This window comes from Nicotiana tabacum, chromosome 12, assembly GCF_000715075.1.
Source record: "Nicotiana tabacum cultivar K326 chromosome 12, ASM71507v2, whole genome shotgun sequence".
Classification (NCBI taxonomy): domain Eukaryota; kingdom Viridiplantae; phylum Streptophyta; class Magnoliopsida; order Solanales; family Solanaceae; genus Nicotiana; species Nicotiana tabacum.
Genome location: NC_134091.1, coordinates 62,313,171 through 62,326,314, shown reverse-complemented (window position 1 = coordinate 62,326,314; position 13,144 = coordinate 62,313,171). Strand labels below are relative to the sequence as shown.

Below are 13,144 nucleotides of genomic sequence, written 5' to 3'. Positions count from 1 at the left end.
TGAATCTTTTTGGTGTTCAATGGGTGATGCCAAGCACTGTGAAGGATATGCTACATAGCTGGGCCGGTTTCCGCAGAAGAAGCAAGCAAAAGGCGTGGAAGTTCGCCCCATTAACTCTTATGTGGATAGTTTGGGGAGAGAAATAGGAGAGTTTTTGACGGGATTGAGTCTTCTTTTTCACAACTTAAGAATAGCCTTTTATCTTTGATCGCTTTTTGGTGCACCCATATAGCACCTACTTGTGTAGAAGATTGGGCATCTTTTGTAGAGAATCATGTTTTGATGTAAATTCTCTACTTTTTGGTATACTTCTTGTATACGGGAGTTTTTTTCTCCCTTTTGATTAATACAACTTACCTTATCAAAAAAAGTTAATTGTTTGCTCACCCTTTGTAGCTGGGTCAAGTTAACCCCTGTAATTAGCACTGACCACCTTTTGGACTTTGTTAGCTCCTTAGTTATAGTTTAGCACATCCTAAAGGGGCTTACAAACTTTTGTTTTTCTGTATTTTTGTCTTCTGATTCTGTAACTATTGCATCTACTTGATGCCTTTCTAATGAAATACCTTACTTCATCAAAAACTATTAAAGAAGCACTTCCACCCAGAGCAATACCTTGAGTTAATAAGAATATCATTTATGATTGTCATGTGTTTTAACAATAATCAGAATTTGTACTTGAAGTGTACTACAACACTGAATACAAAGTCTGAAAATATAAGGAAACCTGAGCAGATGTTGGGGCTACAGGCCTTGGATAAAAGAAGGTCCCTCTGCTTTCTTCACCACTATGCTGATATGACTGCATTTCAGTCTCTGGCTTACTAGTATTTGCCATCCAATCTGCTGAAAGTGTCCTCATATCAGAAAGAATCCTGAAAACATTGCAAAAATGCAGAGCAATTAGAGACTAGAAGGATCATCAATTAGACCAAAATCCAAGTTATCCAAATCAGTTATGTAAGAAAACAAGGTACTCCAACTTGAAAGACCTATTGCGTATGTGGGGTTTGATACTCGAGAGCCAATCTGTATGGATTCATATAGAAAGTTAAATTTTCCTCAAATGCTTTAGCATTTGCATATCCTGAAGCATGGAATACCCAACACAAACAAAATATACAAAGACCAAAAAGGACCGAGGACATAATTTCTTATCCCAGACACCCCCATAATCTTCTTACCCATTAGTGACCAAAATCACTTGTAAAACATAATCTTAGCCACCCTACAAGGTACAACAACAATTACACCTACAATTTCATTTTTTTTCTTTTGTCTGTTTTTCAATAATCCCTAGCTTCAAATTTGCTCAGTTCTCGCACCACTCTGGTTTCCCTTTTGCTTACTTGTAAATTTCAGCTTTCAACTATCGAGTATAGCTCCCTTGCTCTCCTATCATTTTCCCCAATACACTCCCAAAAACTATGCAAAAGCTTCAACTTGCTGCTTTCTGAATCTCACAAGTCACAGTTGATGTTTTCTCACTTATTTGTATATCAACACTTCAAAGTAGAATTGTATGCCTCCACCTTCAGCAAAATATACTCAATTCCAAATTGTGTTCCCAAAGAAAAGGTGTTTCATATTTTTCATAATAAACATCATAATCAGAATGTTATTTTCTACCGAGTTTCATCACTCATAAATTGTCTCTCCTCTTTCAAGAACAGCCTTTATCATGATTAAGTGGAGTTTTATAAAATGTTCCAATTTATCACTTGATTCATTTATCGGGGACAACTTTGTCCTTTAATTTCTCATCAATGGAATCTTTTCCGTTCAGCCCAAAATAAGTTTTTAAGAAAATAGTTTTACTCTTTAACTTGGGTAATAATGTTTTGCTCTAAAGACAAGTTAATCACCAAAAGAAATCTGTATCCTACTCCAGTCAAAACATGCATTCAAACTATTACCACGATAAATATACTTGAGCTTTCATTGACCTAATAAAAGAAAAGAGAATAGTAAGAACTGCCCGAAACAAAAAAGAAAAAAATAAGAGGAAGTGGTTCCCACCTAGAAAGGTCTTTCTTCTTTCGAAATGTAGTCCGCAACATTGTCGCCACCGTATTTTGAACAAAATCTTGCACCTCTGCATGGATTGTCTCCCACAAGGCGTCAGTCACTGAGGTGTCAACCTTCTGCATCATCGATCCAATACTCTTGATGTAGCTCACAAGTTCAACCAGAGCCTTCCTTTCTTCAGCACTATAATTGTACCGTACTACCTTTATTTCAATTTAAGAATAGTAAAATTGCAGGTATCATGCCAGATGCATTTTTTAAATTTAAAAGAAAAAAAAACAGCTCTTCTCAATCTTTTAGGGAGCAGTTCCGTTTTCTTTTCTTCCTTTTTTTATGGCAGTTCCATTTTCTTTTCTTTTCAGTTCTTTCTTTCCTTTTTTTTTGGTTGTTGTTGTTGGGGGGGAGGAGGCAAAAGAGATTGAGGATTTCACTGAGATGCACCATTATATGTAAGAGGGCAATTAGCTACATAAGAATCAAATTAAATGAAACCTTTTCATAGTCAGAAAAAGATGCAGGCATCTCATGTGACTCTATTGGAACAGGATCCTTGCATGGGCGAGAAAATTTCCAAGCACATTGCTCCCAAACTCGTGCAGTCCATCTGCTTAAAAGTTGAAAACCTTCAACAACCATGTCATAAATATTTCCTTTGACTTCCTTAACCCACTCAACATCCACACCATCTATTGATTTTAGCAAGACAAGCTGCAAAGAAAGTCGAGATATAATATGATCAGATCCATTCACTAATGAGGATTTGCAACATAGTCTGGGTATTTGCAAAAAAATGGTTTAGTGAATGTTGGGTTTTCATTTCTTATTGAAAAAAAGAACTCGAAAAGGGAGATTAGTTTAGTTTTCTAGTTTTTATGCAATTTTTTCTGAGGGCCAATGGCGCATAGTTCAAAATTGGTGGATAATGGCCCTGCCCGTCTACCTTTCTCCATTTAAATACTAGGCTTTTGCCTGCGGTGCGGTCCAAACCCGTGATGGGTGCCTAACCTAGACATCATGTGCTACGCTCTTGCCACTAGACCAAAGCATTGGGGGCCAAAATTTCTTTTTCAGTTACAATTCATTGGAAACTAAAATTCTCCCCCCAAAAACTTTTTATGTAAATTTGCCACTTGTGTTTGATGCAGCTTCCTTATCCCATTCTCATGCTCTGCCTATTCCCCTAACCCAACACCGTAATAAAAGAACAAAAAGAAGAATGATGACAGCCAGAACACTGGTCCAGACATTCTAAAAGAAAAAGAAAAGAAACAAAAGAAAAGAAAAAGGAAAAGTGTGGATAGTTGGTTGCCATGCCAATCCTCAAGAATCAAATACTTTTCTAATTTTCCATTTCTTTTCTTTCATTTTACTCCATATGTTAATCATAAATAAACCCATCCATCTGACATTCAATAACTTCCATATCTCCCAATCCCTCTTTATAAATTAGTTTTAACTTGAAATTCCTAGCTTTCTATTGTCCCTGCTGTACATTTAAGTATTCATATTAATTTGAAAGGAAATTCATATTTGAAGTACAAGACTGATCATATCTGCAAAAAAATAATTTAATTTAATTTACACGTTCAGTATATTCTGAAATTAACATTTCCATCATACATCTCTAAGCAAAAGAGCTATGTTACATGGGAAATTCATTTCTCTTGATGTACTCGTGGCGGATGAATGGGTGTGACATGAGGACGGGTGTGACATGCAAATTTCTTAAAATACAACAAAAAATGGTAAAAAGTGTGTATCCATAACAGATATTCACAGACCCGTGTTGATACATAGCTATAAATGAGTCTATATTAACATTGCTAAAAATATTGGAAGATCCAACCTCCACCTAAAACGAGTCTCCCCATAGGCCCGTACATATTGAGTTTCTCGAGCCAGGTTCATATATATTATCGGGCTCAATTCAAATGGAAGATCCAACCTCCACCTAAAACATTGCTAATCAGTCTTTGATCAAAACAATGCTAATCTGAATGTGTGAACTTGACTTGCCATCAACTCTACGAGCTGTATTATTTACAAGTCGTAGAACACATTGAAAAAAGAGAGAAGAAGAAGTCAAGAGAGAGAGAGAGAGAGAAGCACCTGACTCATGGCTGAAGCAAAACGAACAGTGAAGTCATCATGCTCAGCACGGATCGCCCCAATATGGTTGACAATCAGATATTGCCGCTGATAAGTAAATGTTCGTTAAGAAATTACTTGATCTTCCAGTGGATAGTGGATGAAGTTTATCAGACAAAATAGAGGAAACAAAAGGAAAGTATAGAGAAATTACTTATAAGTTAAAATACAAATAAACACCCATAGATGACATGTACTTTAAAAGAACTAAAGCATTTAAACTTTCTATCATTGAATATGAACTTCCTGATATTTTATAATACTTGCTCCAGTAGTAAAAAAACATTTTAAAAGCCGTTTACTGAATTTTAATACTAAAAAAGAAATAACACCTCCATTAGAAGGCCAAATAAGTTTTATGGATTCAAACTTACTACTCTTGTGTTTGGGGGGGGGGGGGGGGCAAATTAGGACAATATTCTGCTTGGTCGCAAAACTTCAAAGTGATAATGTTCGTGGAGAAAAGTAATAATTTGGGACTGCTGGTGAAGAGAGGAAAGTGTTAAAATAAAAAGAAAAAACCAGATATTCTAAGCTTTCTCTAGCTATTTCCTTCAAAAAACAGTAGATTTTCTGTAACTTAAGTAATCAATTGGAATAGGGAAAGGAAAAGCACCGCGCTAAAGTACTATTCTGTTTCAACAGAATCTGTTCTCAAGTTATCAGCAGTAATGAAAAGTAAGTTTCAGGAAAACCGAATCTGACTCGCATGAACCCAAAATTGAACAGCATCAAAAGCAACAAAGAAGATTAAAGGTCAGAAACACTGAGAAAGGATATTCTTGTGCCTCACGCGGTTGCAGCTCATGAGGTGCTGGAAGAGTGAGAAGCCGAGTTTGTGCAGAAAATTTAGGGAAGTATGCTGATAACTCTTTTAAAATTGCAGCAGGAGACAGGTGAAGATCTGGGAAAGCAGGTATCACAGGATCATTCTGCATACAGAGAAAGGTAACAAAGGACAATTTTCCAAGGGGTTGAGAGTATGTAGTATTAAAGTTTATATCATAATAAGAACAAAATGAACATACCTTAAATATGTTAATAAGTCTGTTGATTTTCACCCTTTTGTACAATGATTCGCTATCTTTCTCTGATGATGATGCTAAGACAACAAGGACAGGCAAAACACGAAGAAGTGTGTGCCTCTCCGGAAACAGAAGTGCAAAATTCAATTCCAATGACTCGACTATGAAGACAATGAGAACTTGAAGAATGTCTTCAACACTATAAAAAGTCAAGGAGCTCAGGAAAAGTAGAGCACAGGAAATGAGTAGACAATTTCATGACATACATGATAGAAATTACTACCAAAGCAAATGATATTTAGACACAAAAAATTGCAAAGTGCAGACATTAGTGGTCAGATATCCTGAAAGCGATGGACATGTGCTGGCTTCATCAGAAGTGCACATCTCCATGATTTGTGCTATACTCAATCAAAGTGACTTATATAAAAGGTACTTCAGATCCTCAGAATGCAAAGCTGAAAGAACTGACCTCTGATGTCGAGGTTGGAACTTGGAACATTGATTACCTTTCTAACATAAGATCCTCCCAGACGGATTCCATTCAGCCCCAATGGTTAAATCAATCCAGCAGGAAATACCAAGTTGGTTATGTCAAGCACTGGTTATTTCTGATCTTACCTTTCTAAAGCTATCAGCAGAGGGTAATATATGCCAATGCTCTCTCTTAGCATTCTCAGACGATAATGTCTCTCTTAGAATTTTTCTATGCATTCTTCCTCTTTATCTTCTTTTTCCTTTCAGGACGGATTTTGTTTAATACGTAAATAATTTGACCCTCATTCAGGGGTAAGAAAGAGAGATTGGGAAAAAAAATTAGGAACATTTATTCGGGGGGAACTAGAAGTATATATTTTCTTTGAAAAGGAAAGTTAAAATATTAACAATTGTGGCTAGTGAGAATTGAACTGCTGACCTCACAAAGGTTTTGAACGCCCTTGACCGCTAAACTATGCTTTCGGGGGGAACTAGAAGTATATAAAAGAAATGAAGTAAAAATTCTGAACTTCAAGACAGGATGTGCACAAGATCCTTTAGCAAAATGCATGGTTATGCTTATAGTGACTCTTGTAGAAGTCAGATTTGAATATTTTCCTCCAAATCAAACTTCTGGCTCCCTTTTCAGGAATTCTGTCAAAAAAGTAGGTCTGAAAAAGTTAAGTTCGGTTAACTCGAAACTGAACATTTTTTATTAAACTTGAAAAGCTGTTTCTCTTTTACTTCCAAAATCGGATAAGTTAAATATCTCAGTTATGAAGAAACCTCAAGATTTACAATGATGAAAATGAAAATTCCTTCAGACTACATGTTTTATCACCTATGTCGTTATGAACTTTCAGATATCTAAGATGATTAGCCTCCAATAAATAAGACTTATCATGACAGAACTTGAAGGCCGTGAGACACAGTAAATACACATACATACAAACATAAATACAGACATAGATATGCAACAAAATTCACTCAGTGCTGCAGCATCATTTCACCACTCCTCTGGGTAGAGAAAGATTATTGGAAGGATACTTGTTCACCCGGAACATCTCAACATGCAAGTTTAACAAAATAGCCCACCTCGTGCTCAAGAAGATCTGAAAATATGTGCAATTCATGTTCAGCACACACAAATACGTGCAAGTTCACATGATGCAAAAACTTAACGTAGGCAAGAGTTAGATATGCACCTGCAAATCATCCAACTCCTCCCTCATTGAATCTGTATCTTGCCACTGTACACTGACTTGTGTGAATGTTCTGACATATTGGATAAGACAAACAAATGAAACACTTTCACTCAAATAGGAAGTTCTATTAAATGGAAGGTGAACTGAAATTCCTGATGTTGGGAGAAGTACAAAAAAGAGGGGAAAAGAGAACAACCATGTAACAAATTTCTTCAGCCGCTTCATTCAATCGATCAACTAAGCTCAATTCCTAACTAGTCTGGCCGGCTATATGAATCCTCTGTTTTTTATTGCACTCTATTCAGGCTCATTTTGTTCCAAATTTAGGCTACTTCATTATAAACATAAGAATTTGGTGACTAATACTTCATGAGATACTAAATATATATTTTTTCTGACGCAAGCACCCAGCACAAACAAACAATTAAATAAAATTTTGTGGGACCTTTGGCTTTTTCCATTTCTTCTTTCTTAGTCATTGTTCTCTCTTTTGGACTGTGAAAGGAACACCAAGATATGGCCCCTTCACCAGGCAGACTGGCAGTTCAAAGCTCAAAGTTGTTCCTCGAGGATCCTGCCTTTTCCACTCCCTTTTGTGCCCCAGGGAGAGGGTGTTGGAATTGCCTCTAATTTTCTAGTGCCTAGTAGTTACACAATTTTGTAGGTGGCATAACAGATCTATGTTTTCAAGAATGCTTTCAAATTAAAATCAGAACAGAAGTCTGGGAGCAAAAGCGACCACACTCGGTATACACTGAACAAGAACAAGCAACACTTTAGAAGATATCACTGCTGAAATATAGTTTGCTACTAAGAGAGTTTCAATAAAATATGCAGATAAAAAGTATTGATTGCAATCAACAAGGAAGATCTGCTCATAAATAAACACCAAACATGACGGCAATCATGAAAATAAAAGAACTTTTACCATCAGTTACAGTGTTTTTCTTTTAAACGATCACTTACAGTGTTCATATAATTCCCTCGTGGTTTGATTGACAAGCATTACTATTGTTAAGTAGTCAATTTATAACATGTTAAGCCTTTGTGCAACCAATTGTCGTAAACGGCAGGGATTGAAAAGTTGAGCACTCATGAAGAACAAACAACTAACACGCACATCTTTACCTTTTGTACCAAGAAAAGTCATTAGGTATACTAGCTTTTGCATTTTTAAGATGATCAAGCTGGATCAGAACATCAAGTAACTTCAGCATGGACCTGCAACAAAATATTTGAAATTTATGCCTTATTGCTCATTGCAAAGTCAGAGATTCAGGGGCATTTGAGAAAAACAAGTAAATTCATCAATCATAAGCTTAAGAAAACAGAACTGTCAAACTAAATGTACTAGTAAAGGTGCAAGCTCATTTTCACAATATCAGGTCATGATAAAAAAAACTTGAGCTGTTCAACTGTATACTTTTTCATCTTTTCTTTGGGCTAATAATCAAGTAGTAATGAGAAATCAGGTGGTACAGCAGACTTGAAAGAAGGATTCATTGAGTGATTTGGATCTGTGCAAATAACTGGTGTCTTGCTTCACAAAGATTAATCAAACAATACTGCACCGATAAAACATTGTCTCCTAAACAATGAAATATTATACACTTAACACACATTTTGCCATAATATCCAGAACTGCATAACCAAATTTTTGGAACTCATTCATCCGATACCCTTTTCCCCAATCACCAAATAATATGAGACACAAGAAATAGATACCTTGGCATGACATGCTAATAAGTTCTGGAATTTTTGTTTCTTTTCCTGTTTTCCCTCCAAAATAGCAAAAACATACTGGTTTTTTTAGGTTAAATCTATGTCGAGAGGAATTTGACTGCCTCACCTAATTTTAATTGGTGTTAAGTAATAAGCTATGCGTCATCAGATCAAATTTTCAGTAGTCAGACCAAGTACTGAACATTTCGTAAATCTGGACTATCCAAATTTGGCTTTGATGCCTATCTAAATTTTTCTGATACACAATGCTAGGTAAGTAAAGCTGCTTTCAGTTGTGCATTTTAATGCAAAGAAGAGACCTCTAACAGAAAATTGGCACACTTGCGAAGATCTTTTTTAAATTTGGTAAACCTCACCCCCCCCCCCCCCAAAAAAAAAAAGCCCTATGCAGGAGCCAAAGAGTGGTTTTTTCCACTTTGGTACCTTGGCGACTCAAACCCTCAACCTCAAGATTGGAGGCGGAGCGCCCTTTATGCTAGGCTTTCTCTTCCCTCGTAACATTTCCAAAGATTATACACACCCTAAAAGAAGCAATTACCACCTAGGATGTGAATATGAAATAGTGGCAAGTAATTTAACCAATTAATGTAAATAATTACAATTCATAGAAAAGGTAATAGACTAACTTTTTTTATAAATATAAAGAGAATAGACTAATGAAAAGATAAGACACATGTACAGACCATAGATGAGTTACTGTGGGACCATTAATGCGACGCTCCGGTCTGGAAAAACGTTGCATGTCAGCTGCCAGCTGTGTTTAAATGGATCGAGCAGAAAAGCTTGTGTGAGAAGAAATTTATATCTTTAGTAAAGATTTTAGATAAATAGAATCATGGGTTCAAACCTTAGATGCAGCTGATGCTTGCCATCTCTGGATTTCACGCAGACGGCTCATTTCCAAATCCAAAACTTGATAAGTTTCGAGATACAGGTCAGCCTGGCTTTGCTTCATAGAATCTGGAAGCTGCAATACTATGTCTACAACTATTACAAGTTTATTAAAGGAAAAAGAAAAAGTCGGAAGGTGGAAAAAAGAAGGTGCAAACATCGAAAAAAATATGTACAAGAAAGAAAGATTAACAACTTCAATCTGCCATAAATTTGCCTCAATTATTGAGAGGAACTTTATCTCTCAGAAAAATCAGCTTTCACTTGTTTTCTTGCTAGGGCTTCGTAAACACATTAAACTACACAACAAACATCCAAACAAAGGAAATGCAAAACTAGATAACATACTTAATATCCCGACAGCAATATAGCGCAGTATTTTTAAAACGAAAAGCGTAAAAAATGACAAGGTTCATGAGGCTAAAAGCAAAGGGCATGAAGTGAAACGCACACTGTGAAGTGAAGTGCACTATTTAGAGAAAATTAAATTATACCAACATTTATGAATTTAGTACAATTACTATTAAATTGCAATTAAGATGACTAATTTCAGCATCCAAAATACAATAATGTTGATTTTAATCTAACTCTTTAAAGTTGAGATTCAAAGAACTGGTTGATTCTCATTAGGATCTTTTTGTGGATCCTGTTTGAAGCGTACACCTCTCTAAAGCGCATGGCTTCACCCATGAAGCGATACTCCCTCCCCTCACTTCATCGCTTTAAGCGACAAAATAATAACATTGATATAGCTAGTTATGACATTGAAGAGGTAGTTACATATCAATGTAGACTTGAATCAATTTAACAAACCCTGATGCATTCGAGAATAGTTATATGAAACTTTAATGAATTTGAAAGGAATTGTATAATTTATAAGGAACTTTGCTCAAGTACTTCCACCTTTCTCCCTTTTTGGTTAAAGTCTGAAGTCATCAAAGATGAAAACAGCTACAACTGGAGTCTATTAAATGGCTAGCATTTCTACTACCAAGGCATACCTACCTAGATCTCCTTAGACCTGGACCCAAGGTGGCATGACGGGTAGACTTTGGTTTAAAACGAAGCTACCTTTATGAGCTTTAATGCTACATGTGCTGGTTAGTAACAAATTTTGCACTCCTTCCACATTTGATTTAGTTTAGTGACCTTGGGCGAAGTTATCAGGAAATTTACAAGTCAGTTGCTTAAAAAGGTTTTGCTCTTCTTCCTGCTAAAAGTTAAGCATGAATTGAAATTGCTCATTGTTTGTGCTCTCACAAAACTGCCACAGATGTATAGATTTTTTAACTAATAACTGCTACAGATATGTAGATATACAACAATATTCTGAAATAAACTACAAACAAACACCATATATTATCATCATTTTCACGTACCAGACAAAAAACAAAAAGCTTAGCAGCAAAGTAGAAGATCCTAATAATAATGCCTTATCTCATATTCAGAAATCAAAAGCTTTTTTGCTAGAAGCCGAAGTCCTTTATTAACCTGAGGAAGCGCTTTAACGCAACTTCTATATGTGTAGAGCACGGAACCCATTTCCTTCCCCTCTTGTATAAGTGTGTTCTGCAAACAACTTCAGCATTACATCAAGGAAAAGAAGTGCAATTTCAGCAGCAGAAAACTGGTACAATTTCTTAACATATACCAGCTGGTTAATAGCTTTAGTGTCTTCCGATAATGACAGCCTATATGCAGCCACGTCACTGTACTCTGCCAAAAATATTTTGAAACATTAAAAAAGGTAAAAAAGAACCTTTACTCAAATATACACAAGGCAATTTGATTTCATGGGTGGGATATAATTGCAGAAAGAAGACCAACAAGGAACATTCACAATGACTCACCTGAAATTCCAAAAATAATAATAATTCTAACAGTAGAATGACAGATAATAGTAAATGAGAAAAAAGAGCATAGCACACGTCACGGTTTCGAATGCAGGGCTTTGGCCTAGTGGTAAAAGCATAGTGCAAGATGTGTGGGTTAGGCGCACGTCACGAGTTCGAACATTACTGTAGACAAAAGCCTGGTAATTAAATGGAGAAAGGGTAGAGGTGCAGGCCCATTATCCATCGAGTTTCAAACCTCGTGGCAATGGTCCTCAAGGATTTCTCGATTAACAAAAAAAATGAGAAAAAAGACAGCACATCTAAACAATATTGAAGGCAATTTTATTTAACAAAACAAAATATTGAAGGCAAATTAATTTATAATTACATAAAGGAAGACCTCAAAAGAAACATCATTAATGAAAACATTCAGGAAAAAAGTAAATGATAATAATCATAATAATAACATTACCAACAACAAAATAAATAAGAAAAAAAAAAAAACTACTGACTGAAGACCTAAAAGAAAAATATGTGTTACCAATTGGACTAATAGTTGCACCTCCTTCAGCTGAAACCCAAAACCCTGGACCTTGTACCTCTGCTTGATCATCCTAATATTATAATTTTAACGAGAAAATCATCAATTAAGAAAACATACTTATATATAAAGTTCATTTCCTAACTATGAATCTAATTTTCATAATAATTACGTTAAAAAAATTAACCTCTAAAGAAAATGTGGATAGTGCAGCTATAGCTTCTTCAATCGGAACAGCCATTTGATCTGAGAGACAAAATGTGGTAAATATCTTTCAGAATTAGCAGAAAGTTACTGCATTGAAGGAGCGGAACTCTTGAACTAACGGCGTGTTTGCGTATTTGGTGTTGTTGGATCTGGAGAAGAAGGTACAGCAATTTAAGAAGCAGGTGCAATTCGGAGACCAATGTTAGTAGTAGCACTCAGAATTAAGAAACGATAGTGTAAAAATACTCACTTTTGTAAATAGTACCAATAAAAGTTGGAACTCATTTTTATTTTTTGTTTAATAAAAATATTAGACTCATTTAAATTTTACAATTTACACTTTATATATTACATTAAAACTTATTAGGAGTATTATTTTACATGACAAATCACATATCATAATAAGAGTTACTCTTACATATTGTTTTAAAAATAAAGTATCGAAAATTAACCTAATCATACAAATATCAAAAATAATTTGGACAGTTCGAAAAATTTAATTTTAGCTATGCATAATAGGATAATCAAAAAATAAGGTCTAATTTCGAAATAATCTATCAAACCGAATCATTGACACCCTAAAGGTACGAAAACTTTTGTTATGATAAAACTTTGTGCAAAGTTCATTTATATAATATTTACTGTTTTTTAAAGAAGAAGAAGAAGAAGAAGAAAGCAAATACGGTTGAGTTGAAAATGTACAATAAAAACCTTATGGTAAGTGAACAACTGATGGAGAAAACCATAAAACATGAGGTACAGATACATAAATACAAATTAAAATTTCAGTAGTTACGAATCTTATGATGTATAGATTTACAAATATACATGTAAATTAGTAGGTTCATGACTACTTCATACATTGTGTGGGGAAGTCCTAATAAAAAAAATTATTCTAATCAAAGTGGAGGAGCAGCACGTTGTCTTCCCTTTGAAGACTTAACTCCATTGAGATTTCTTTTCCCCAACGCCAATATTTCCTTTATCTTTTCCTTATAGTGTACTTTTTTCTCTATTTTGCTTTTCAGATTTTTGTGTTTTTCA

The 13,144-nt window shown here is 35.2% G+C and overlaps 1 protein-coding gene across 2 annotated transcripts in view; it reads right to left on the bottom strand.

Moving 5' to 3' along the window:
• LOC107776356 (protein PIR) overlaps positions 1 to 12,344 on the bottom strand; it is a 48,343-nt gene extending 35,999 nt beyond the window's left edge. The window contains exons 1-15 of one of the 2 annotated variants that reach the window (XM_075226565.1): positions 12,081 to 12,344; positions 11,894 to 11,966; positions 11,169 to 11,233; positions 11,009 to 11,086; positions 9,474 to 9,593; positions 9,310 to 9,380; positions 8,012 to 8,104; positions 6,884 to 6,953; positions 6,726 to 6,790; positions 5,205 to 5,400; positions 4,944 to 5,108; positions 4,138 to 4,224; positions 2,521 to 2,736; positions 2,020 to 2,231; positions 728 to 875 (exon numbers count right to left, since the gene is read on the bottom strand). In XM_075226565.1, coding sequence (XP_075082666.1) covers positions 728 to 875; positions 2,020 to 2,231; positions 2,521 to 2,736; positions 4,138 to 4,224; positions 4,944 to 5,108; positions 5,205 to 5,400; positions 6,726 to 6,790; positions 6,884 to 6,953; positions 8,012 to 8,104; positions 9,310 to 9,380; positions 9,474 to 9,593; positions 11,009 to 11,086; positions 11,169 to 11,233; positions 11,894 to 11,966; positions 12,081 to 12,134 — 1,713 coding nt within the window. In that variant the 5' untranslated portion in view covers positions 12,135 to 12,344. Of the gene's footprint in view, positions 1 to 727; positions 876 to 2,019; positions 2,232 to 2,520; positions 2,737 to 4,137; positions 4,232 to 4,943; positions 5,109 to 5,204; positions 5,401 to 6,725; positions 6,791 to 6,883; positions 6,954 to 8,011; positions 8,105 to 9,309; positions 9,381 to 9,473; positions 9,594 to 11,008; positions 11,087 to 11,168; positions 11,234 to 11,893; positions 11,967 to 12,080 lie in introns of both variants that reach the window. The other variant, XM_075226566.1, reaches the window with a different exon arrangement.
• Positions 12,345 to 13,144: the final 800 nt, after the last annotated feature.